Below are 26,489 nucleotides of genomic sequence, written 5' to 3' on the forward strand. Positions count from 1 at the left end.
TATTTTCATGTAAAATATATGAAAATGCAACAAGAAATTTTACCTTCAAATGATCTTGGTCTATTACTGTATGTTCTCCCTCATATGAGACGATCCTCTGATTATTGATCACTTTTGGTTCAGACAAGTAGCCTTGTTTGAATATTTTGATCCTGAATACTCCATCTTCGGAATGTTCTTTACATCTAACTGTGAAGCTAAAAGAGTCTTTTGACTTTAGACTGTAGTCATGGTGTTCATATGACACCACACCCTTCTTCAGATCCTTTTGTGTGAATTGCGAGGCCTCAATTCCACTGACGATGATCCTCCCATCACTTGGTGGCACTGTCACCTCGTATATGATTTCACTGCCATCTTGGATGTCCACATTAGTGTCGGCACTAAGCAAAGTAGTGTTAAGTGTTTTTGTACTGCCGTGATCCATGACTGCGATGCTGTTGTTCACCACCTGAAGGTACGGATCCCCAGCTTGAATTTCAAGCAAGGCTGTCGTCTTGTGCAAACCGTCAGATATCCGAAGTTGGAACCTCTCATGGTCTGCCCCGTGATGAACAAAGAGGACTTTGTGGTCCCTCAGGTCAGCTTGAGTGAAACGGTACAGGGCCTGGGAGGGATCTGCAGCAGAGACTATGTTGCCGGACAAAATTCCCACACGTGCGTACACCAGCTGAGTATCGTTGAAGTCCGAATCGCTGTCGCCAAACAGGATGTCATCTGTGGTCAACAACCTCTGTCCGTTCCGCACCACATTGAAGGTCTTGTCAATGACGCGTTGTGGCACATGATCATTTTTCGACTGGATTGATATTCTAAAAGTACCACCCAAAGACTCCACTCTGTCAGTGCTCACACTGCCCTCTGTCTGCTCGTATGCCTGGAAGGTGAAGTAATCATCTCCTGTTTCTGATCCATCATGTTTGTAAATGAGCCTGTTGAGGAGCAGGTCTTCATTACTGAACACTGTCACTGCGCCTTCAAACCTTGGCTGATCTGGGGGAGACTCTCGAAAGATGTAACCATGCTGTGGGCTTTGCAAAATTTTGTACACATAGTCTGGTGAGTTCGGTGTCTCAATCCAGAGATATTCTTTATTTAAGATGTTTTCCCCTCCCTCAAGGATGGTAAGCCGCTCATTAGTTAAAACTGGAGTGTTCGAGTCGGCCAGAATTTTAATTGGGAATGTGTACATGGGAGAATACTGATTGTCTGCTAACACTTTAAACTGAAATTGGTCCTGCGCATCGACCACTCTTTGGACTTTGGGGCTGTAGCTTATGTGAGCACTTGACAGTTCTTGCTGAGTAAATGTATCACCCTCCCCAAGTTCTCTGCCTTGTGACTGTAGAGTCCCCAGGATTGGAGGCTTCACAAGAATATATTGTATTGAATCTGGTTCCAAGGATGTTCCTGTCACTGTTGCCTGAAGTTCTGCTTGTGAAATAACTCTCTGCTGCCCTGCCTCAACCTCCAGTGGAGCCATGTTTTCCACCTTCACTTTAGCAGGTGTGATCTTGATTAGAAAGCTGTTGTCTGTCAGTGACTGTTGTCCAAGATGGACATTAAATTGAACATACTCAGCCACTGTGTCCTCCTGATCACTTGTGTCTGTGCTGACGTACCTTAAACGGTTTTGTTCCAAATCTGACTGTCGGAAATATGTCACCTTCCTTGGCACATCACCAGCTGTGGTTAACTGCAGCTCACCATATCTCAGTGGCTGAGTGATATTGTATAAAACATCTCCATTCCTGGGAGTGACAAAAACAGCCAATTGTTGTATACCAATGGTAGAATGACCACCTTGGGATATAAGAAGGCCTGTGTTGGTCACAAGTTTGATTTGTGGTTGTGTCACAGATAGCTTAAATGTGGTGGGTTCACTAGAAGACTGACCATCTGATACCATTAATTTCAGTCCTGCCCCACTCCCTCCTTTATGTACATAAGAAATGAGTCCATCCTTTAGCTGTCGACAGGTAAACTGACTGATGCTCTCTCCAGGGTGCTGGACGTTCTCTAGATATCCCTCTGGTGTATTTGACTCGGACATCACACGAACAACCAAGTCATCACAACGAGTATCTGAATCAACAATCTTTATGAGGTTGGGGCTCAATCGGGTGCGTCCGTTTTCAGTGATAGCGATGTCTCCACCACTCAGCTGGGGCATGTCATTGACGGGGAGGATTTCCACTGGAAGGACATACTGCCAAGCGGTTTTTAGGCAGTCTGGAAGGTAGCCACTGCTATGGGCTACCACTTCCAGCTGAATCTGGTCACCGTACTTCTCATTTCCGTCATGAAGATACTTAATCTTCTTACTGGCCACATCCAGGAGAGTAAATTTTTTTGTCCGTCTGCTATTGATGTTCATATCCACTAATCCGTACCATGGATCATTTTGAAGAGTGAAAATAATCTGAGATTGCCGAATGCCAGCTGCAGCTATGTCAAAGGTTGGGTGTAGATTGTTAATGTCTAGGTAGGCTTCACCTCCTTCAGGGACAAGTAAAGCTGTGACATCAAGAAGCTTTGTGACATTTTGGAAGACTTCTGGCATGTCATTAGTTGGGTAACAATGTCTATCCTCAGGAATTACATCAACATATCGAATTCGTACTGGGGCAGTGGTTGTGGGTGTCTCAAACTCATCATAACTTGAGTAATCATAGTCCTCCCCCTCACACTTGACATGCACATCTTTAGTGACCAATGCATCTTGAAGGCTTTTGTCTTTTTCATTCACTTTAATTTCTCCCATACATCCAATGAATGATTCTGACGTGACTTCTTCTTCCATCCGTGACAGGTAGTTTGCCTCTCTAAATACATCTTTCATCTTGCCTGGAATTCCTCCTAAATACAGATTGCCAATCAAGTCCAATGTCTCTGTCCCACCAATGGTAAGAGAGACAGACTGACTGTCCACATTCATTTCAAACTTGTCAGAGTCAACCGTAACCTTGATTCTGTGCCACTGATCGTCATCCAACTGAACCTTCAGATTGTCAAGTGCCAGAATGCCATTGCCTAAGTCCACCACCCCTTTCAAATACCCGCCCACCACTCCAAGAGCTATGAAGTCTGACTCTCGTCCGGGATGAAAGATCAAGAGAGCGTCTTCAATCGTGGTCTTCATCAACAGTTCAAGAGTGTGAATGGCACTGCTAGTCCTGACCCACGTGGGTAGGGAGACGAAAGAGTCAGGGCTGATGAAGCTTATAGCCTCCCCATCGGCAGCTTCAAACTCATCACTGCAGATCTCTTTTGTGTCTTGACAGTCTGTGGTTTCTGAGGCAAGTATATCAAACTGATGGGACTCAAACTTGACATCAGTAATGCAGCCTCGGAATGGAGGGACAGCGTGGTTGAGATATGACACATCCAAGTCGTCTTTGCCTCCGAGGAAAACACCAACATCGATGTTAAGGTCATCTTCACCTTCCGGTACATCAGTGTCAGTGGTAAACAGGTCATCAACTGCCATTGTGAATTTGGATTCTTTCAGCGAGATGGATACACGGTGGTCCAAAAGATTGTTTAGCTGAAGACCCTGTGATGTTGAAAGGACCATCTCTCCAGCTCCCATATTCATTCTTGCCTGCAAACAAACAAAAAAAGATATTAGATATTTTACATTGTGTGTGTGTGTGTGTGTGTGATATAAAAGTTACACTGGCACATCTATCTTCATTGTGTAAAGCCATTTACACTAATTTAGTTACAGGAATGAAACACAGAGACTTTTAAAGAGGAGCTGCAACTCATGATTTCTCAATGACATTCAAAAATGTCTCTGGAATAGCTTTCAGATTAATTAAGTCTGACCACATTTTAATATGTATCATAAGACAATGTTTTTCTTCATAGCTTTGCCATGATGCACTCATGGTCTTACATTTTAAAAAGAAATGTAGCTCACAATATTCCACTGTTTTTGTCAAAATATGAATTAATGCAATTTCTTGTTTATTTTGCTGGGATAATACCTAATCTCTTTAAACTGAACATGGGTGTCTTGTTTCAGTGAAGTGGAGAAAGAGTTTTATTTCATAACATTACATTCAAGTTTTCCTCTTGATCGATCAGAGAATTGTTAATAACTGATTGTTTTTATTAAGGAATAGCATCCTGACCTGTAATTTGCCATTGTAGAGTTCTATAGAGAGGTAATCCTCAACACCTGCAGCAATAAGAAGAAGACCACTTCGTTTTCCGGTCTTAAAATGTAGTGAGAGGTGGAAGTTGGAGAGGTCTTGGATGGCATGTATCCTACAGAAACTGTCTCCAAAATAGGATGCTGTAGGGAACAGAAAACAGAGCAAAATCTTGTCATTTGGTGCATTTCATTGTTGCATTCACACACAAACCTAACAGTAATATTACACCATGGAAATGTGTCTACTTTGTCTTGATGAGCTGTGATACGTATGACCTAACATGCACTTGGATACTTCCAGCTGGACCAGCTGTTGCCTGTGCGAAAAAGAAAAGAGGCCAGAGAGATCTTCTGAATAGACCCGTATGTCTCTCACCAAGACGTTAGTCATTGTCCCATGAGACATTCACTGCTCCAAGTCCAAATTGGGGTTTCCCAAGCTTTGCACATTTGATCACCTGTCCGGTTTTGTTAAGCGATGTAGAATAAACCGGAAGTCTATGATTTCCCATGTTCTTTCAAATTTAACTGGAGGACCTCCAAGGCAGTGGTTTCCAGAGGCTGAGCCAAGAGACATATCTCCTAAGAGCTTGTTTCACAAACACCCACTCTCACTTTGGATCAAAGGTCACATGTAGAAAAAACTTGCTGGAAGGACTCTGAACAAGCATGCTAGTTAATAGACAAACGGCCGGCAATGCAGCATTTTTCCAATATGGTTCCTGAAGGTTGTAGAAACAGTGCTATGGTGAACATAAACAACCAGCTCTAACCATAATATCTCTGCGGGACTATTTGTTTAAGTGCTACACATCTGCACTGGTGAATGTTTCAACTCTTGTGCAGCTATCAAACTAAAATGGGACCGGTGAAATGTTATGTTTGGGCTGTGTTATATCACAGTGCATACATGGACAGCTATATTTAATTGGCCAGTGGTCATTTGAATATGAGATTTCCACAAACATTTCCATAACATATAGTGTGCAACACCTAATGTCTTGTGTTACTAAATCTAAGTGCATTTAGGGAGGAATGTGTAAATGTAACACTGTATCATCGCAGAGTTAGGCAATATGACAACAGCCAGATGAAGATATCAAGTAAGCCATTTTTTCTCCGCTTTGTGTCCATCCATTGCCATACAGCGTATGCTTGCCTTGAAATAGCAGACCGGAATAGAGCCATACAGCGTATGCTTGCCTTGAAATAGCAGACCGGAATAGAGCCATACAGCGTATGCTTGCCTTGAAATAGCAGACCGGAATAGAGCCATACAGCGTATGCTTGCCTTGAAATAGCAGACCGGAATAGAGCCATACAGCGTATGCTTGCCTTGAAATAGCAGACCGGAATAGAGCACAAGGTGGAAGCGGAAGTTGAATTCTTAGTGTCTTATGTCATGCCACTACTGTAAATGATGTTAGCTCTTGTTGAGACAGTTATACACATAGTTTCTAAATGGTCTGTTGACCACAGCACTAACTTCTGTTAGTCACGATTCATTGCACGTCACAAAGTAGCACAGACTGTATAATGCACAGTTTGTGGTGGTGGTTATTTTTGTATTGTTTTATATTGGTGCATAAGATTGTGCAATCAGGGCTGAAACAAAGAATGGCAGTACTGTATGGCCATAAACAAACACTAGTGTGGAAGTGGAAGGCGGGACAGGAGCCAATGAAACAGGAGTTTGTGAGCCGGAAAAGGGGTAAGAGAGTCAATTGAATTGACAAAAAAAAGAAATCACAATCAGCTTTATGATCCTCTAGGCTCAGTTTTTCTTGGACGACTCTCTGAGAAAATTAGGATAAAATATGTGACTCCAAACTGGAGCCAAATCATTCAGCCCCCCAGTCTTTGCGGTTGGTGTAGAAAGCTAGCCACAGCTGGTGAGGAGGGGGAGGGGCTCTGTAACAACCGATGCTTTGCAGTGGCCATTCACAGGAGAATAGGTGACCAGACATGGTCCCCATTATCTGCCCCAGACGTCTACGAAGGAGACTTGTAGTGAACAGCGATGTCATCCGCGCAGCAGTGCGTGTATGTACTGTGCTGAAACAGCTGTTTTGTATTAAGGGCTGACAAACATCCAATCCAAGCTTGGCTATATGGTTCTGGAACCTAAACACTCATGCTGTGACAGTCAAGGGTTTACCTTTGTTTGAACTGATTGATAACACTGGCCTCCCCATCTGTGCTCGATGGCACAAGTGCAAAAAGTCACTGCGGGCCCGAGTGAAAAGTACTATGTGACATGCCATAACTTGTGAGTTACTGCTGTAGAGGGCCTCAGAGGACCCAGTAAAGGTCCAGGTTGTGCGGTGCAATGTCTGTGCTGGTGGCCATTTCTCTGGGAAACCATGTGAGTGAAATGAATGCAACAGCACTCTCTGTCTCCACTGAAAGGCTGCTAACCACACCCTAGTGAACACTGGCTTATTGTGAGTGTGACGTCCTAGGCACTTTAGAAAACGATGGATACCATGTTATGACTGGTCTGTGTTGCACTTATGATGTTTTAAGGCACTAGAAACCCATGAATGAATCTCCCCATTGTCAGTTAAGCCGCCTCTCTTCCTTCTTTCCTGCTCCCTACCCTTTGCTTTTTGTTTCTCAGACCGTCTGGAAAACACATGAGGATGCAGGAGCGGTACCATCAACAGGAAGCTGCAAAAGACTCCAGTATCCAGAGTATGCAGGCTTTCATAGTAGTACTGCCCCCCTTTGCCTACTAAGGACTTGCTGGTCTTGAAAAAGAGTATTAAATAAGTATATGTAGTCTTTTAGAATGACCTTGAAGATGGCACTTTATTTCAGCTAGGCCTGCACTCTAAAATCCAATAGATTATGAAGGCAACATTAAAAGGATGTTCCAGTTCTTTCTCTTAAGGCCTGGTCAATAGTTCAAGAGTTCTAGTAAAATAGTGTAGAAAAAGGCTGCAATTATTCAGATAATTAATAATAATTTTGTCAACAGCACAAAGATGAGTTGAAAAGAAAAAAACATGTTTATTCAAAGAATTTGATTATTCAAATCAAAACTTATGTTCCATCACTGACAGAAAACAATTCCCTAACAAAAACAGTCTCCATGGAAACTGTGACTGACCATTGATTTTTACAAACAAACCAGCTTTGATTGTGGCTCCAGTAAACTTGTCTATATTTATAGTGGTAATACTGGTCTTTTTTGAGGCACTTGCCAATGCCAGTACACCACAAGGAGGACTGGATATAATTTTTCAAAGCATGTAATGATGTGGAGTTGGTGTCTCTTTTTATAGATATGACGTCAAATGGGTACATGATTGTGCCTGTCCAACAAGGTTCCACCATTTGCACTATAACCAAATCTGCATTTCCTATATCATTGAATGTATTTTCATAGGATGCTGAAAATAGCTGGTACTAATTTCACAGTCATTTTCACACCTGCTCTAAAAGAGTATGTTGTTGTGCGGTCACATGTGGTCGACGAGTAGAAAGAACATACAGCACTGGCTTTGTCTTCCTACTGCACTGTTTCTTCATTTGGGGCCATTAGGAGCCATTATGGCTATTATGTGGCATAATGTCATCCACAACATACAGTGGAGGTTCCCACATGATGACCCAAGTGTTGGCAGTCAGGAGGAGCTACACTCCCGTACACATTGCCTCTAAATCTGATAATAGTAACAAATCCCCCTATTTAGAGCCACTCTCCGCAGTAAGGACATGGTACAGTGCCAGTCTCATGCAACAAGTAGCAACCATCCTAACACACAGATTCACGTTAAGTTACTTTACACTTTGTCAATTGTCATACGATTTAAGCCCTGTGCTCTCTTTTGTGATCCCACCAGGGACATTTACTACCATCCTGGAGCCAGACCTCTGTAGAACTGCAACACTGAGAGGAGAAACAAAACATTGTTCTTCTTGCCTTTCAAATTTACATACACCCTATCCCTCAGAGATTTGTGAAAGGAGTAAAGACAGTGAGAGAGAGAAAGAGAGAGAGAGAGAGAGAATAAAACATAAATATGGCTCCAGTATAAATTACATTGCATCTGGCCACCCCTCAGCTAATAATTAAATCTTTTCAGCTCTTTCATAAAAACGGACTCTGGGACATTGGTAAGGAAATGTCTTGCTGGAAACAATCCTGACTTTCCATATGTGGGAGAAGCAAAGTACACCAGAGAGAGTTCAGCTGTGCAAAAAAACACTCAGAGGAGACAAAGGAAAATTTGGAGACCTCTATTCCAGAAAGAAGAAGCCTCTGTTGTGATTGATTCATGCTGTACCAACGTACCATTCCAAATGAGAAAAGGGTTATAATATTTGGAGTCAGATTTTATGTTGTGCTGGAATGTGTTTGTGTGAGACATTGGGCATTAGCAACACATTCCAGACAGAAGCCGTTGCCTCTCTCTCTCTTGCTGTTCTTGTGCTCTTTTTCATCAAACGATTAAATGTCAGTCTTTGCCTCTGAACAGGAAACGGCGCAGGTCTGAGAGGTGAGAGGTGAGGAGCAAGCAGAGATAAAAAACTGGGGCTCCCAAATGGAAGACTAATCACAAAGCCCCCTTTTGTACTGCATCAGCTATTTCCCCAGTCCTGCATGCTGTAGCCCACTATTGTTGCCAGTTCAAATATCAGTTGTTGGCACGTCCTGAACTTCATGTTGGATTTGCTATGGCTCATATCAGACTGGGAGAGCATGGGACCCATTTAGTGGCCCTATGTGATCCTACCTGTTGACTCTGAACTTGACTCTGATTCGCTGCTGCGCTTTCCATGATGTTGAGTAAGAGGACAACACGATTCAGGTTCATCATACCTCAAAGAAAGGCCAATAGCCAGCAACATGCATGTGCTGGTTGTATGGTTTCATTCACCTCTTGATATTGTAGGAAAAACAGAAACCTCAACAGGGCTATTGTATAAGCCCAAAAGCTATGTGTACTTTATGACCAGGCAGTACAAAGAACATCTCTGTCAGGCATGGCAAACTACGGAAGCCGTCAACTGCCAAGGTCCCAGAGGGTGGGTCTGTTTAAATAATTCCCCCCCAGTGACATCAGAAGAACCTGCTCCCCCTAACTCCAGGTTTTCCTCATTTTTAAAACTATTACACTAAACTATTGTAGAGAGCGGAGACAAGTAGATATCTGTGGTATTATTATTATTATCTTCCCTTATAAATCCATATGAAGACAACATATCACATTGCCTTTGATCTTATCCTTGTCTTAAGGGAGAATGAAAAGAAAAGTCCAGCGCTGACGGAGTCCAGGGGTCGTGAGATTGGATTTCCTTAAAGGCTCCAGACCTCAGGACACACATTCTCCATGACTAAACATTCAGATATAGTTAAACTTGAAGATAAATGCCACTAACAACAGTAAGTGAGCAGCCACATTTAATTGAAAACATCTGCTTACTAACCATCTATGCCACATGAATGACGTGATTTTTTTTTCGTAAACAGGACAATGCAAAGCTTTTTCCCCTTTAGTTTTTTTATTTCCCCAGTTGCTGGTGATTGGTCCGATAAATATCAGTTGGATGTTATGCTTTCAATGGGGTGGAAAGTACTCAGTGAGAAAGAGAACGCGTTCCATTAATCAGTTCATGAATAGCAACATCTGGACAATTGGCCTCAGCGCCAATATGTTCCCCTGGACTAAGTTGGTGTGACTGTGGGCAGGCCAAAAGGCAGTAGGACACAAGGCCCTATTCTCTGCAACACCCTTGCTACAGCGCATGAGTGTGTGCAAAGACCAGTGGCAATAGAGTGAGAGTGCAAGAGGCCCCATAGCCAACTGGGCTCTCTCTGTACGTTAGTATGTATTTCATCAAGTCATGTTGCCGCTAAGGCCCCTAATGCTTTGCAGCTGAAGGAACACTGAAGGACCGATGCTGCTCAGCTTGACTCACTCACTCACTCGCGCGCTCGCCCCATCCCCCTCAATATGTGGGTTTTTTCCATTTAGGGCCCTGGTGAATGCTTTACCAGCACATTTCTGGTCCCAGCAATAGTGAGTTTCCCCCCCAAACCTTCAATCATGGTGTTCACTACCCCCCCCCCCCACCCCACCCCCACACACACACACACCCCAGCCTTCACCTCAGTAAGGGGCCACTCCACCCATTATTCCCTGCTGCTTGCGCCACCGTTTCCACGATGCTACCGTTTGCGGCCCCACCCAGGTCTGCTGGCGTGGTTTGCCATTTGGGAGACAGCAGGTCTGCCAAAGCCTCCCTGCTCTCTCTTCCATGGCTCTCAAAGCCCAAAATAAACAGCCCTTTCAAGGAAACCCTGAAATTCTACAACAGCCTTAAACACCACTCAAATGTTTCCACCCCTAAATTTACTTATTCATTACTTTTTGCTTCTTTTTTTTTCTAGATGTATCAAGCCTAGACTGTGGTTAGTCTCAATTACCATGGAAAATCTTTTGTCACAGTAAGCAATAGAGAAAACAAAAGCATCCATTAAACAAATGGACGTGAGATAAACTTTGTTTTCCATCTCTAGTGTGTGCTTCTGGTATCTGACTACACTGCACCACTGACAGCCTAAACAAAAGGCATCACTTGACTGTTTTGTGATAAGTAAGCAGATGACGTTATAGTTTTCCCAAAGATCGTTGACCTAATTGTGCACAATTCCACACAAAGCTAAACAGAGGGTTTAGTTACTAAAGTTACTAAGACTACAGCTTGCTGTTGTTTGTTAAGGAGTACCTAGTAAACATTTTCATGGCCCATTCGAACTAATGGTTTAAACATGTGGTTCCCACCAAGAGTTCCCCCTGGGGGAGATGATGTTCAGCCTCTGTGCCATCAGTCATGAGCGGCGACTCCACACAGCACCCTGCCACACACACAGACACAGCACCGGTGTCCTTTGAACAGCCCCGGCGTTTTTATCTCCCTCACGACACATCTACCTCCTCTTTTAGATCAGTGTGTTTGTGTGCCGCAGTTCAGCCTCCAGAGGAAAGCTACACATAGGTTTTGTGGCGCCCATTGCATTTAAAAATAAAAATGAGAAAAATATATTTCCCCTTTATTTGCATATCTGTGATAAGCATCACAAAGTGATTTAATTCTTTGCTATCTAAACAGCTTTTGCAGTGTTTAAGCAGATGTAATTACGAGCAATTGCACTTCATTGCCCGCAATTGTTTTCAGTGTTATCTCTTCATTCCATGCGTTTGAATTAACTGCTATCCTCTCGCCAACCACTATTCCTCTCTTTCTGACTGAGTGCAAACAGCTCTCAAGAGGAAACACACACAGAGTTTGCATTAAACCATGTCAGTAAACTCCAGACAGACCTCCTACATGCAGTATGTTCCCGGTTTCTGAATAGCAACATATTTTGAATAAATGTTACAATTATGGTGAAATTTCTTAATTTATTTCTAAACTGAAAAATATGGCTTTATCTGTGTCTCAGCCACAGATGTCTGGTGAAAAATTGTCAGTGTTATTGGGGAAAGCAAGATATCAGTCACAAGCGGAAGACATCTTTGATGTTGTCATGGTATAATTATGTTCATGAAAGCAATTGAGTTTTGTGAGTGATTGCAGAGATCAATGATGCCCTACCTACAGATGGTTGGTGGAGATATTGGAATAAAGCACACATCTATGGTCACATTTTTACGAATGCCGCTGCAGACAGGTCTTCAGCTTGATTTAGATTTATGAGCACATTCTTCCTGCTCGTAGCGGCATGGCACGGCTCTTTTTTCCCCATTCCAGACAGGCTGTATTGACATTCCTGTCACTCAGAGATGAACAGGCATCCGTGTGCAGCAAACCTGACATCAATATATGATGAACGTTTATATACATAGAAGAAAAACTCATTGAGATATTGAAATCTTGGAGACGTGGTTAAATTAGGTGTATCTCCTGTGACTGCAGTCGATGTATTGGTAACATTACAGATCGGCATTGTGTAGCATGCACTCTCTCTTTCTCACTTTCTCTCTGTCTGTCTCTCTCTCTCTCTCTGCTGAGTCTGGCACAGATCTACCTTGTTGTGGCACTGTTGTATCCCCCCTCTATGTCTCTTTCTCTCTCTCTCTTCATACCATCTCTCTATCTTCACCCCCCCTTTCTTTGTGTCTCTCTTTCTTTCTCTCTCTCTTCACCCATCTCTCGCTCTCCCTCACCCCACATCTCTCTTTCTCTGTTCTGTATTCATTTTTATGTGTATCTGAACACCCACTTATCAGTACTGCTGAGGGAGCCTGGCTTTGAATATTTTTGTTGCTGTTCCCCAAATGTCCGCTCACCTCTTACTTAACTTAATTATGGACCTGCAGTGACATGCCTGGCATGAGCTCTGTCCATGCATGTATATTTTTATTCCTGTCATTTGCATGCATGCTTTTATATAGTGTACATAATGTATATACCTTTTGTTAATAAAAAAAACATGATGTATCTTCTGCTCCATCTTTATGCTTAACCAGTGTTTGCTGTGGAGACTGATAAGTCTCAGAGTTATGCATGTGACATGCATATTAAAGGCCAATCTATCACACACCCTGCACACTGGATCTACCAGGCCACCCACCCCCCACCCCCCTCCTGAACCCCACAGTCCTGGAGCAGGTCACATGTAATGATTTAGCAGACGTTACCCTGCACAAGTCTGTGGGGACACATAGAAAGCAAGTTGAGTCAGCGTTCAATCATTGCTTTCCTACATAAGAACAGTGCTGAACCCCCCTTAAGTCTATCCGTAAATCAAGGTTGTGCAGGTGCAACATTGTGAGATTCGCTAAAGCAATAATCAGGAAGGGGGAAAGCAGGCAGAATGTACAGGAGTACATCATTCTTCATGCATACCAATGCAGTGTATGAGAAAACCATATCATTTCAGTTTCACCGCAAAATGCTTGACCTTTCCCACTGGGATGTTTTTCATTTCTCTTGAACGAGGGATACTCTGTGACATTCTGTTATTAGAGGGTTACATGGGGCAGCAAGGAAGAACTAACTATTTGGTGCTGTTCTCTCCTCATTAAAATCAAAGCAATACACTGTGTCCATAAACCGAGGGGGAGAATGAACTGGGGCCTCTACACCACCAGGCAGGGGAAAACTATCTGCAGATGTGCACAGTGGTGCTTCCCCTAAAAGTAAGCATACTGTCTAAACAAAGCCGTGAAGTGTCAATGACTGTGAGGATGTATGTGCCATATGTTTTGAATGTGCACATAATGTCCACTGATATTACTCCAGGGAGTGAAGTAGACATCATAGACACAAAGACAGACTTTAAATCAGAGACACTATATTTTTTTATTTTCTTTGACAGTTTGACAGTCAAAGCATAAAACAATGATTAACAGTAATAGGGAAAGTGACCCTTTGATGTTAATCTTGTGTCATTTATTCAACAGTTTGGAGTTGCCGGAGAAGGTCTCATTCTTCCATTTAATTCATGGTGGTTTGTTTACAGTGAGGTCCAAAGCTGGGGTGGCTTTGGTGTTTTCTCAGCTGGGTGAAGGAAAAAAACTTGTCCTAAACTTGTCCTTGAGTTGTCATTCATTTGCTGAGGCAAGCTCAAAAACAGCCTGATAGCACGATTGAAGCTATAGGGATTATTCTTGTTTTCTTCTGTTTTGTCAAACATGTAGAACAGGGGCAAGTTTATATAATGATGTGTAGTTCAAAGCTATGCCTGTTGGAAATGGTTCAACTTAACATTGTTGCAGTGATACAAGATCGTAAAACACCATAATGGTCAGCTTGGCTATCAAGGACATTCTTTTACTGTGTTTTTTTTTTTTTTTGCAGCAGAGCAGAAAACATCTCTCTGCAGAGTAAATTAAAAACAAACAACACAAGGAACCAATTTATAGGCTCTCTTAATAATATTAAAATTGTGTTTCACATTCCAGTGCATTTCAGTGTAGTTATGGCTGGACATGGCTGTTTGGGAGGAATGTGGTACCTTCATTGTCCAATTTGTCCCATCTCTCTCAGTGTTGTTTTGGTCCCTTCATGGAACCACATAAGGCAGCACTGATGAATCAGACTACATAGACACGCTATGTGAGAGGACTCATTAGCACTAATAGGGTGAATGGACTAAGCAGCAATTTTAAACAGGTGATGTTTTTAGCCACTCGGCATGGTGGCCGAGACTCATAATCCTATTCCATGTCTGGGATGTCTAAAGTAGCTAATACTCAGAGGAAAATGCTGTGCCCCTGATGGTCTCTTAAAAACAACCCCGTCCCCATGAAGACATGGAAAAAGCTCTTGAATGTTTGTAAAGAGTCATCAGTGTTACAGAGCACATTGTATATGTCTCCTTCCAGTGTGTGACAAAACTACAATCACATGTGTGGGAGAATAAGTCTTGGACAGATTCATAGAAGTTTCTTTTGGCTCTCTGTTTGAAAAAACATAGACATGCATTTCGCTGTGGTAAGAGAAATTCTACACTACACATTGTTGAAAGCACATGGGCTTTGTCTTGAAGGCGTCTGTTTTCCTCAGACAGTGGAAAGGCGTTCCTTCATGTTAGCGTTTGGATTATTTATTGCATCAGCCCGTCCCCTCCTCAAAGAAGAATTAGAGCTGTTGCAAGAACCGAGTCACTGCTTTGAGTCTCAGTGGATGTTCATTGGGAGCTGTTACTGAAACGCATGAGAAAAAAATCTATTCCACACACACAGACACACACACACAGTCATTCAAAACAGACTGGAAAAAATAAGGATGCTTATTCTATAACTTATAGAAGTCCCCCCCCATGAGAGCCTTGAGAATGTGAGGCTTGAGTATGTGAAATGATTGCATTTGAGTAACATCTGTTTTCCAGTGAGCTCCAAGTGAATGCATATCTGTGTGTGAGGTGGCTTGATTGCATCCATGCGTAATTAGAAGCAGAGGTCCTGTGAAGCTGATCGTGGCTGGTGCAGTGTGTGTGTTTTTTTGTGTCAACCCCAGCATAAGTGTAAAATAGTGCAACATAACTTTCTCTTTGCAAGCTCAGCACAGAGTGTCGAGCCATAGTCATGCATTAATGGCCTGATTTATGTTGCCTCTGAAGTAAGCACGAGGGAATGTCGTCTTCGGCCAGAGCAATGAATGCAGTCCCATTTTTATACTTTGCTTTATTCTCCACAAAATAAGAATCAGTGCACATCCAAGATCTCAGTTTGCATGCAAGTCGTGTGTCATTGTTTCATAGAAGTGTTCATGTAGTCAGGAAAGCAGGAGTAGGATACCATGGGAATAAAGCATTGGCACAACTGGTTAAAGTAAAGTTGTTATTAAATCAACAATGAAAAGTAATGGCAATATATCATTACACAATAATACCGCCCAAAAGATTTAGAGACGCAGATGCCTTTTACACCTCGTCCACCAGTGTTGTGACAAGGTATAAACATTTAATTGAGCCGACATTATGTTATCATAACCTAATTAATAATGTGTGAGTTATTTCACAGTGCATTAGAATACAAGATGGCCTCCAGGCTCTCCTAGTCTGAAGCCTTGTTATGATGGACGCTCATGTGTTTACCAATGTGTGAATGTTGGAGAGAATTCCTCGGGAAGGATGCTTTGACGGAGAACATTTTTAGGGCCATCTATCAGCAGCAGAAATGACAAGCAGAGATGGCGTGGGATGAACTGTGACCACAGGGCCGCAGCACCACCCCTCACAATGCACACACACACACACACACACACACACACACACACACACACGACAGTATCAGACCACCAAGCCACAGTCACACTCCAGCTCTAACCACAGGTTCACAGCTACACATCTGCACAGCCGCCAGCAGACGAAGAGTGATGCCGAAACATGACATGGGTGTTGAGCGCTCAGCTCACACATCCAGCGGACATGCAGCTGTAGTTTCAGTGTGTGTGGCAGGAATGCCGAAGTTTAATGGGAAACACACATACCGTACATAGTTCGATTTGTTCAATTCGTTTTCAAGAAACATCTCAGGGTCACGACCAAAGTAGGGTTAACAAATCAAATTTAAAATGATCACTCATTTTGTTTAATTCATTATCAAGAAACATCTCAGGGTTACGACCAAAGTAGGGTGAACAAATCGCTAAAAAAAAAACTCATCCTGCGCCTCTTCTTTCGTGACTTCTGCCTTGTTGCACCTGGTGCTTTTATCTTCCTATGCATCTGTGTTTGCATTATGTCTTTGGCCCCAGGGCACACACACCGCTGCCTGTATGTGTGAAGGCGCATCCTAAAAAGCCTAAGTTGTCCTCTTGCAACACACAGCTAAGTACAGACATTAGATATGCATTCCCCCTGAGTATACCTAATGGAAATGAAGCTATAGTGGAGCTAAAGAGCAGGCCTTCTGTTCCAGTCAAACTCACAGTAAGGCTTTCGTCTGGGCCTCAGGGGTGGTCCTTTCTCCCGGTGGAGCTTCAGGGCAGAAAGCAGTGGGCCTAAACACCCCGATCACCAAATGAATGCTCATTTTGAGTGATTAAGTGGATGCTGGAGTCAATTAAGCCATTTGGTGCGAGTGGGTAACACAAACAGTCTTTACTTGAGTGTGGCATCAAGGCTCTTTGAAGACAGAGTGGCCACGCAGCTAGGCACGCACTGTTCCCTCTAACAGCCCTGCTGCTCACATGTGCGGAATGTGCGCTCTGTTTTTAAGCACACAGCTTTCGCCTGGGCTCCTTCATGCCAAAACGTTTGGGGCGGTTTCTGTGCTGCTGCCCTGAGAAGAAAGTTTCTTTTTTTACTTTTTATGAGGCGAAGGGCGAATCCACCTCAGACAGGAGGGGCTGGGCCAGGCAGGGTGTGAGACGCGAAACTGCACCGAAAAAGCAAACAAGCCGCACAAAAGTTATTTTTCACGGGACTACCGTTAAAAAAGGGCCTTTGTGCTGACTAAACCTGTGAGCTTCTGGTTTCTGGCCAACAACTCACTCCATTAAAAAAAAAATGAGAAAAAGAGGTGTCAGAATCAATGGATGGCCCAAGAATAAAAAATGACTAAGGGTGTGTTGGAACAAATGTTTATTGTAGCATAGTAACCAGTCAGAATAATTTTTACTGTGACTACTGGACCCATGTTCAGACAGTGCTGGACTGAGGTTAAGGGTGTTGGTTGTATTTCCAGTGTATCATATCCTTCTCTGCATGGCAATGACAGACATTTGGTAATATAATATTCAACCCAAACATTTTTCAGAATCTGACGAATCTATCAACACCAGTCATGTTCGTGTCAAGAGGTTTTAAGTAAGATGGATAAATATATTCATGAGGGTCCTGATGAGTGCCTCCTGGGCTGTGGTTCTGCTAAGAGATATATTTTTTTTACTTTCCCATGTTCCCTTAGTGTTCTCTAGATGGTTCAGACTCTGTAAAAGCTATTTCAATTGCTTTGGCCACTCAACAAATGAAATGGAATTGTATTAAGGTATATGCATTCATAAAGGTATGTGTTTTAAGTTCTCCAGTCTCATCCAGAAAACGGATGAAGTACATCCTACTTTTAAAAAGAGTCCTGTTCCATTCTCATACCAAATCCTTTAATGCAGTCTTGACCTCAGAGGACACCTATCTTGTATTGTAATATGTACAGTACTGTCACAATATACACTAATGGATACAGTGAATTCTACCAATGCCAAGACCAGTTAAAGAATGTATTCATAATGGCCACTAAACAGTATGGCTTCAGAGGAGATCGCATATGTTCTTGGCTGGGTCCACTGTAGTTTCAGGAGTCATTGTTTGGTGCCATTTTTCTGAGCAGTATTCTTGAAAAGTAACAAATAATTCAATGTTTGAACTCCAAAGTACAACTATTTGGAGTTAAATGTTTGAACTGAAAAGTATGTTAGCTAGAACAAATTGACAGCTAGAAATATGGATTTACAGATTTCATTGTCATTGCATTCATTGCACTCTATGAATAACACATGTGCTCACAATATAGAACTACTCCAAGAACCTGTGGTTCAGCTAAAAATAGCACACTATAAGGTCCATTTACCAGGTTGACCCTTGCTTCCCTGACAAATGGATGCCGCAATTCAAACTTAGCACGCAGCAGTGGACAAGATGTGTGGTTCTGTGTCACCAAAAGTCATCAAGTCAATGTAGCATGCCAAAGTTGACAAGGCATAGCAGCGCAGCCAGCTACTGTCACTGCATCAACACTGATCATTTCCCGCTGTATCTGGGGTCCACACTTCTGAACAGAACTCTTTCCTTTCATTCTATCTCTTTCTTTCTTTCTATCTTTCTTTCTTTCTGTCTTTCTGCCTTTTTTCTTTCTTTCCTCAGTTATGACAATTCACAATTCCCTTCATAGAGTCAACCACAGAGTGTTCCTGGAATATGAAGCAGTTTACTCAGAGCCAGATGTCAGGTAACGCCTGAACTTGGTATATGGATTATGTTCCACTAACATATGAAGAGCTTTTCATTTTCCTTTAGGACTTTCTGTAAGTGTGATGACTAAAACACATGAAGGTGAAGTACATGCCGGGGTCGACAGAGCATTCGACAAGACAAGCTTATCCCACAGGATGGTTTTATAAGTCTTTCTTTGTGCCTATGTAGATCCAATATACTTTTATACCAAACGTTTGAAAAAAAATCATCACACCAAGCTGAGATGAAAAGGTTTCCTCAGTGGTAGGAAGAAGACTCAATCCAAAGTCATGAAAATTAGTTTTGTGAAAAATGATGATTTTGGTGGCATGTTGCCTTAGGCCCATGTAGTCTATTTAATACTTCATGGTCCACCACCCCTCAGCACAACTTGGGCTAATGAAGGCATTGCACTTTTTGTGCTGACCTGGTTGTCTCCAGAACTTACTGTCAGTTATAGCTGTTTATGAAATGAATGCAACAGCCTACTATATCCTTTAGGAGGATTACATCTGGACATTCCATTCATTAAGATGCCTTATTGGTTAAGTAATTAGGCTCAGTACCTATAGCGTATAGACATTTAAAGCAACACTGCAGCAATTTGAGATACTTTATGAGGACCTGTATTTGTAATGTGGTCATGTGTCGGACAGGTAAGTAACTGTGGTTCCAGATAGCTGTAAAGGTTATTTATTACACGGCTCTTCATAATGCTGTAGAATGCTTCATTTACTTGAATGGGCCTTCCCAGTGTTCAGACTCGGAGGTCTGGTAATTCTGTTTAACAGACCGTTGCTATGTGTAACAGACCGCCGTCAAGGAAAATGGGTTTTGTGCTTCTGATTCATGTCTTTCATATTCCGCGAGTAGTTGGTTCGCTTGTCGCAATGGAAAGTTGCAACAGCAAGTAATACATTGCCACACAACACCTGAAACTTTCAAGTTCCATTTGTGTGGCGAAATATTTGTTTTTCTCAGTGGAAGCTATATAACGGTAACAATATTATAAATAATTTGAAGTTTCTTGACTTCTTGATGCAGGATAATTGGGCTGGACCAAGTGAAAGCACGGTCAGAGGCAGAGCATTGACTTCACATCGCCAACAATATCGGCAAAAGAAACTAGTTCGCATTTTAGCAGGCTTCGATCAGTGGCACCTGGGCTGTTGATGATGTTAGTCGTTTTTGGATGTATTTTAGGTAGGTAGTTAGCTGTCTACTTTGAAATGAAAACTAAAGTGAGATGTTTTCATAGTATTTCCTGCAGATGTATGACATTGGACACATGAGGATATCCTATATCAACCCCATGGACTGAAGTGCCACGTTGCTTTTAACAGTGGTACTACCAATGGTATTTGATGACACCATTAAAACTATGGTGAATGTTTATTAGTCAGGGTCCAATTTTTATACTATGGCTTTTGGATTGTGGCTCAATGATAGCACTGACTGATAGAATACTGATGTAGCATAGTTTTCATTATTGCTGTACAGCTGTTATATAAAGCTACAGCATAACTTTGGATGTTATGTTAGGACACTAAATGCCTTTAAATACCTCCTGTATCTCCAGATGCAACATACATTAATTATTGAGTTGCTACAGATGACTGGGCATAGACTAGAGCTTGTGCTATATTTAAAAAGTGACGCAACTATGGTTTGAATGGGGACCACTGAGAATGAGAGGGTCTGTCGACTCCCCAAATTAGCGTTATGTGATTCTGACCTCGGCACAGGCCAGACAGCCTTCACTTTCAGCTGCGACAGCAGCTCAACAGTAGACAGCTTCTTCCGTTGGATATTTGGGGCCTTTCGTGGCTGAGGGATGACGACACGGCTGCACATAACGGCATCTGGATGTGTGTCCATGGGAGCCGAGCCCCCACCATTCACTGGCTCCCGGGACCCACTCTGACACACAAAGCTGGCATTGCTCCCTCTCTCTCTCTTTCTCTCTCTCTGTCTCTATCTCTCTCTCTGTCTGTCTGTCTCCCTCTGTATCTCTCTCTCTTTCTCTCTTGCTGCTCATTGTGGCTATATTTATCCAGCACTGGTTTCAATTTTGTGAGCTGCCCGAGGCCTAGCCCATCTCAGGACATTTGATTCTCTCCCCAGGGGGCCTGGACCATGAAGAACCCTGGTCACAAATTCTTCATAACACTTCAGGTCTGACAGAGGCTGATAGGATAAGAGTTAACTCTGACAAGACTATTGACAAGGCTTCGCTCCCTGTTGAAAATACTCTCTCAAATTCCTCTGCCCACTTAGATCCGGATTGTGCCAGGCTGTGTCTTGATGAAGGGATATCCATATTTCAACCAGTGGGGAGAACAAAGAATATTTGTTTTAAAGTGTATGAAAACAGTTGGAACCTGGGTGGACATGCTCAGCAACTAAAAGACTTTCAGTGCAGACATAGAAAAGAAAAAGAGAATACCCTAGAGATATGTACTGTGCATTCCATTCATAAGCTAAAACCTTCCAGCATTTTATGGGAGAGAGAGACAGATCAACCCTAAATGATTGTCCGTAGTTTCTTGGAGCCACAGACCATGTTTATTTTGCCGAGAAGAAAAATGGAGGTGGTTTGTTTCTAAAGCCCGCGGCAAAGGCGCTGGTGCTCTGTCACAGAGCGTCTCTGATGTCTCCTTCCCTCCCGGCCCGACCGTCTCATGACTCTGTGACTCATCACTCCTCCCCTGGGTTTCCACCCGCGTCCAGTGGCGACGGATCTCAGGCACCCCTGAATTGGCCTTCATTAGTCACTAAACCATGTGAACCACCACAAAAACCACCCCTGCCTCAGAGAGCTTTTTACAGCACTCCCCGTTACCAAGCAACAAAAACACGGAATTGCCTTATCATTATGTACAGATGGGCCTATGTCATATTTGTCATCCAAACATTGTGACTTCTAACATGTCTGTGCTTCTACATTTGTGTTTGAGAGCTTTTTTAGGTTCATTTGTGAATCAAGACTTAAAACGGTTTCCAATGAAAGCACTTGCAAAAGATAAAGAATCTTTATCAAATACTTATAATGGTTACCATAAAATCCTTGAAGATACAATCTTTTTTTTTATCTAACCAAAATACTTGACTATATAAGGAGACTAAGTAAAAAATGCACCTCAATTAAAAATGTAGCCATACTACAATTGCTAAACCAGATGCAAGAAAGACAGATAACTTTAAACACATTTAGAAAGGAAATTAACATTTTACAGCTCAGTGACATGTTATCTACCTAAAACAATATGTTACAAGCTGATATCTCGGCTGATGTTGGTCTTCATTTTCAACAGTCTCTTACGTGAGAAAAAAAAACAGTCAACTCCTTAGCAACAGTCTCATGAAACGCTCCAGATCTTTTTCTCTGTCACACATTGCCTCACCATATAAGAAGCAGTGGAAACAACTGTGCTTCATGCATAGTTTCTTCACATTTAAACATATTTTTTCTCTGAGTGTGTGTGGAGTTCTCTGAAGCTGAAGTTTCCATCAGAGCATTTCTAAAGAATTCACATCAAAAATGAATGTGCTGGAGAACACAGACTGCTCACTGACTTGCATTTCCATTTTTGGGACAAACCAGGACGTAACTTTTCAAGAAAGCAAACATGGTGTGAGACATGGCTGAGGGTTGCCAAGTCAAAGCTCTTTCATTAAATATGCACAAATGGCACCTTCCAAATATACTAGACAATGATACCTGACAAGTAGGTGTAGCTGGCAGACAACATAGTGTTGGGATGATGACAAACGGCTGCTCTTTCAAGTGTACATTTCTATAATAGCATAGCAAGCTCAGGTCAATTATAGCCTTTATGTCCCCTTTTACAATGATACACATGTGATTCTGACTGAGAAAGAGAGAATGCCGGTCTGGCTAAAGGGTTTCGCTTTGGATGGATGTTGACTTAACTTAACTAACACAACAAGATACACAGCATAGCCACATACCACAGTCTGACCGTTGACCTCTACTCAGGACATTGACACGTTGTTTAAGATTGTGACACCTCACACGTGTGGGTTCACCTACCCCAAAATGGGGGCTGTGAATGCGGCCAGGATGTTAGTATTCCCGTGACCTGAGCAGAGGTTAGCACTGAATAATGCACAGGCAACCGGCTAACCGTATTTTAGATGCTAGAGCTAGCATCTATGCGTCTCCGTCCAACCGGCTTTATGATGGATCTTTATGCTGGTGTTTGCCTCTGGCCACTGCCTGACAGGACATTAATAAATCAGGACAGCAGCTGAAGACAGCTCATAGTTGAGGTCCAAAGCTGTCGGGATTAGAACAGGAGGCTTCTGCCCTTCATTAAATCACTCTGCATTGATTTTTGTACTTTTTACGAAGCTACAACTTCCATATGATTTTGAGAAAAAGGATTATGGTTGAGTGTGAGAAAGATCTCCAGTACTACATTTATCCAGCAGAGGGCCGTGATAAAAATGGTCCTTATACTGGGATACTTCTCAATTACGTCAGACCCAAGTACCAAGGGAAAAAAACATACACAAAAAAACGGAACTATGTGGTGATGTAATTAAAGAGTTGTTAACCGAGTACATGAAATGAGAGCATAAAGCACGTTTGGATAAATACAGTCATCTACTGACAGAGTGTCTTTGTGTGCTTTAACCCTTACCAAAGTAACAACGAATGCCACCCCCCTGGTTAGTTTACAGTACAGAGCATACTCAAAACATCTCCGAAGCATGTAGCAGACCATCAAACATTGCTTTTACAGTCTCGTCCATCTATGTCCACTGTTGATACTGCCTGGGAAGGTTGTAAAAGAGGAGTCTAATCTCATCAATTTCCTAAAGCTAATATTGTCTCTATTAATCTCCCTTCCAGAAGGCCATAGTAACTATGTTTGCTCTGCTCACTTCAGAGGCTCACACCAGCTCCTTGTATAGCTTCAAAAACTCTTAGACGGGCCTCAGCTGAAATCACTATTTATTTATAGTGTTGCCAGGGTGACATAATAGACCTGAGAAGATGAGTTCTGTCTGCAGATGCAGAATCCCATAAGAGGAAAATGAGGGCACAAACACATTAACAAACATGCCGTTCTCTCTGAAAATGCAGTTCTTGCGAGGAGCTATTGAATATTGAATGATCATTCGCTTGCTTTATTTTTCTAAACATGCCATTAATCCCTCAGCATAGCAAGACTTTCTCAGTTTTTCAGTGGATGTGTTTTGATCTGCTTCAAATGTGGAATTGGAAATTGGATTAGGAATATACTGACTTGCCATCCAACGCAATTCCCTATCAATAAAAGGATGAAATTAAACATACTGTTGGATCTCAACCTTCTTCTCTCGTGAGGGTTTTGGGCTGGTGTATGTCTCCTCTGCACACATCCTGACACTGAACCACGCCCAATTTGGCCGAGGGATGGATTAGATGTTAGAGCGTTACAGCCGACTGCTCTCCTCACTAGGTGGCGGGAGCCGCAGCACAGATGGAATCCTGCTGCTCTCGGTGATAGAAGGCCGAAATGTAAACATGGCACAGGAAGTCAGGTCGGTTTTTACAAACATTCCAGGTAGCTCACAGCTCAGCTCAGTGACCATTGGCTGCTACTGATGGATCATGGCGGGCTGAGAGGCTGGGGCTCAGGGTATGGGTGGGGATAGGGGTGTCCCCTAACAGACACAATGAGAAAGACACATGTGGTTCCCATCAGGAGCTAAGTAACAGGTCAATAGGTTAGCCAGCAGTGCTCAGGGGTGGTTACCACCACGTTTAAAAGCTGTCTGACAATTGATTCAACCTCCCACTATAGAACTTACTTTTGTAATGGGTTACACATAAGGAAAGAAAAATAGCTCTTTCTCTATCCCTCTTTTTGATGTGGCTAAAGTGGTTACTCTCATGATAACTGACATGATGCAGTCCTTGGGAAGTTCAGAGAGGAGGAATCGTCAAATATGGACAAATTCAAGGAGTGGCTGAGCATGCTAACATTCTCACCGACTGAAACCTGGTCCAATCTCCCTAGCACACAGCAAATCACACAGCTTTGATCCCATGCCAGGGAGAAGATCTGAGCGGCCAGTCGCTGTCCAGAAGAGCTTCTGCTCCCCAACGTGCTAAGTGAGAGCATTCTCCTAAGAGCTCGCCTATTTTGAAGATCAGAGGCTCACGAAGGAAAAGAAGTCAATTGAAAGAAAAAAGAAAGTGAGCAACAGGAAACACGGCTAAACATCTGCACAAAGAGGAGCCCATCCCTGCCAAAGTGCCATGTGTACAGTCTTGTGAGGGATCCAATGAGCCCTGAAAGGCATCTCTTCATTCCCCCACGTCTTATTTAGGGCAAAGCTGTTTGGCCAGCACCAACTTCCCTCCCAGACACAGCAGATGCCAGAGACATCCCCCCCCCCCCGGCCACCACCACCACCCCACCACCTCAACTCCGCGAGAAACTCCTGGAAGGAAATGCATTTAACAAGTGAAGTGCTGCCGATGCATCTAAAATCTCGCACAGCACTGTAGGCTCATTGTCTGAGGCCGGCAAGCTTCCCCCAACCCCCCACCCTGACCTCCCTCTCCCACCTTCCTTGAAGACTCGCTGCCTTGTGTGAGCCCTAGCAGAGCTCTGCTCACCCAGCTTGCTCGCTCCCTCGCTCCCTCCCTCTCTCTCTGTCTCTTGCGCTTCTCCCTCATGCGTCCGTTCTCTCATCCTGTCTGAATGAGTCTTTCACAGCGAGCAGAAAGCGGCAGACCTCAGTTCACCTTCCCGCACCTAACTGCCACACAGTGCTCAGTGACGGCCCTCCCACACACATCCCTGTAAAAACTGGGCTGTGGCGCCAGCAGCAGCAGCAGCAGCAGCAGCATACTGACATAGCTCAGTGTTCTCCTCAAGACTCCCACTGAAGGCTCTGCCTGAGGCCAGTTCTAAACTCCCTCGCAGTCTCACAAATGCAAAAACCATATACAAGAGAGACATATCTGACCCAGATGCATGGAAATATTGCTGGTAAGGAGGAGGGGCTAGGTTGGGGTTGAGGGAACAGAGTCTTGAAGTTGATTTGGTTTGAATGGGGTGCTCCAGGAATCTGAGATGACCGCAGAGGACCCCACTCTCCAAAAAAGCCTCTGCCGCTCTGACAGGTTGGTTATTAATAGATGGAAGTCTGATTTAGAGTTCTTACCTCCATGGCCGGGATCCGGCAGACAGAGCAGGGCCAGGAAGGCGCACGCTAGCGAGGGCAAGACTCTCATGTTACCGGTGCAGCCCGACTCTCGCTGTCCATTCAAAGCACTGCCTTCCAGTTTGGGACCTGAACAGCCCTGCAACTCATTCTCATGGAAGGGGTTGGGCAGAGGGAGGGGAGGCCGGAGTGTGTGACGCCCTACAACCCCCCAAAAAACTTCAGGAAAGCCTCCACCTCCAGCCCCAGCAACATGACGCCCCTGCACGGGGAAAAAAATAATGCATAGCCCTGCCCTTCTTTCTTTCTCTCTCTCTTTCTTTCTCTCTCTCTCTCTCTCTCTCTCTCTCTCTCTCTCTCTCTCTTTCTCTGTCCCTCTCTCTTTCTCACTATCTTCTCATTCACTCAAATTATACACTTTAAGAAGTCATCTTTAACTCTGCCATGCTGTCACCCTCTCACGGTCCTCTCATTCCCTCTAATTACATACTTGATGAGGATGAAGGAGGGTTTTGTTTCTCAAACTAATTGATGCCGCCTCTTTCTCCACTCAGAATAAAGAATGTGACTCATGTACTGGTTGTCCTGGACACCCCATGTAATGGCTGGAGGCAGCATATAATGTAATAATTCAGTGTGTGTACTCACACTATTTGTTGCACTATTTCTGTCTTTTTCCAGTGAAAGTTTAACAAACCATTTCTTATATTCATGCGGAAAGAT

General features: G+C 43.2%; 1 protein-coding gene across 1 annotated transcript in view; it reads right to left on the reverse strand.

Annotated features, from left to right (window-relative positions):
- Window positions 1–25,874, reverse strand: part of cspg4 (chondroitin sulfate proteoglycan 4) — a 41,122-nt gene extending 15,248 nt beyond the window's left edge. Inside the window, exons 1-3 of the mRNA XM_048257704.1 lie at window positions 25,767–25,874; window positions 4,140–4,303; window positions 44–3,604 (exon numbers count right to left, since the gene is read on the reverse strand). Of these exons, the coding sequence (XP_048113661.1) occupies window positions 44–3,604; window positions 4,140–4,303; window positions 25,767–25,836 (3,795 nt within the window). The 5' untranslated portion in view covers window positions 25,837–25,874. The remainder of the gene's footprint in view (window positions 1–43; window positions 3,605–4,139; window positions 4,304–25,766) is intronic.
- Window positions 25,875–26,489: the final 615 nt, after the last annotated feature.

This window comes from Alosa alosa, chromosome 11 (genome assembly GCF_017589495.1).
Source record: "Alosa alosa isolate M-15738 ecotype Scorff River chromosome 11, AALO_Geno_1.1, whole genome shotgun sequence".
Taxonomy (NCBI): Eukaryota; Metazoa; Chordata; class Actinopteri; order Clupeiformes; family Clupeidae; genus Alosa; species Alosa alosa.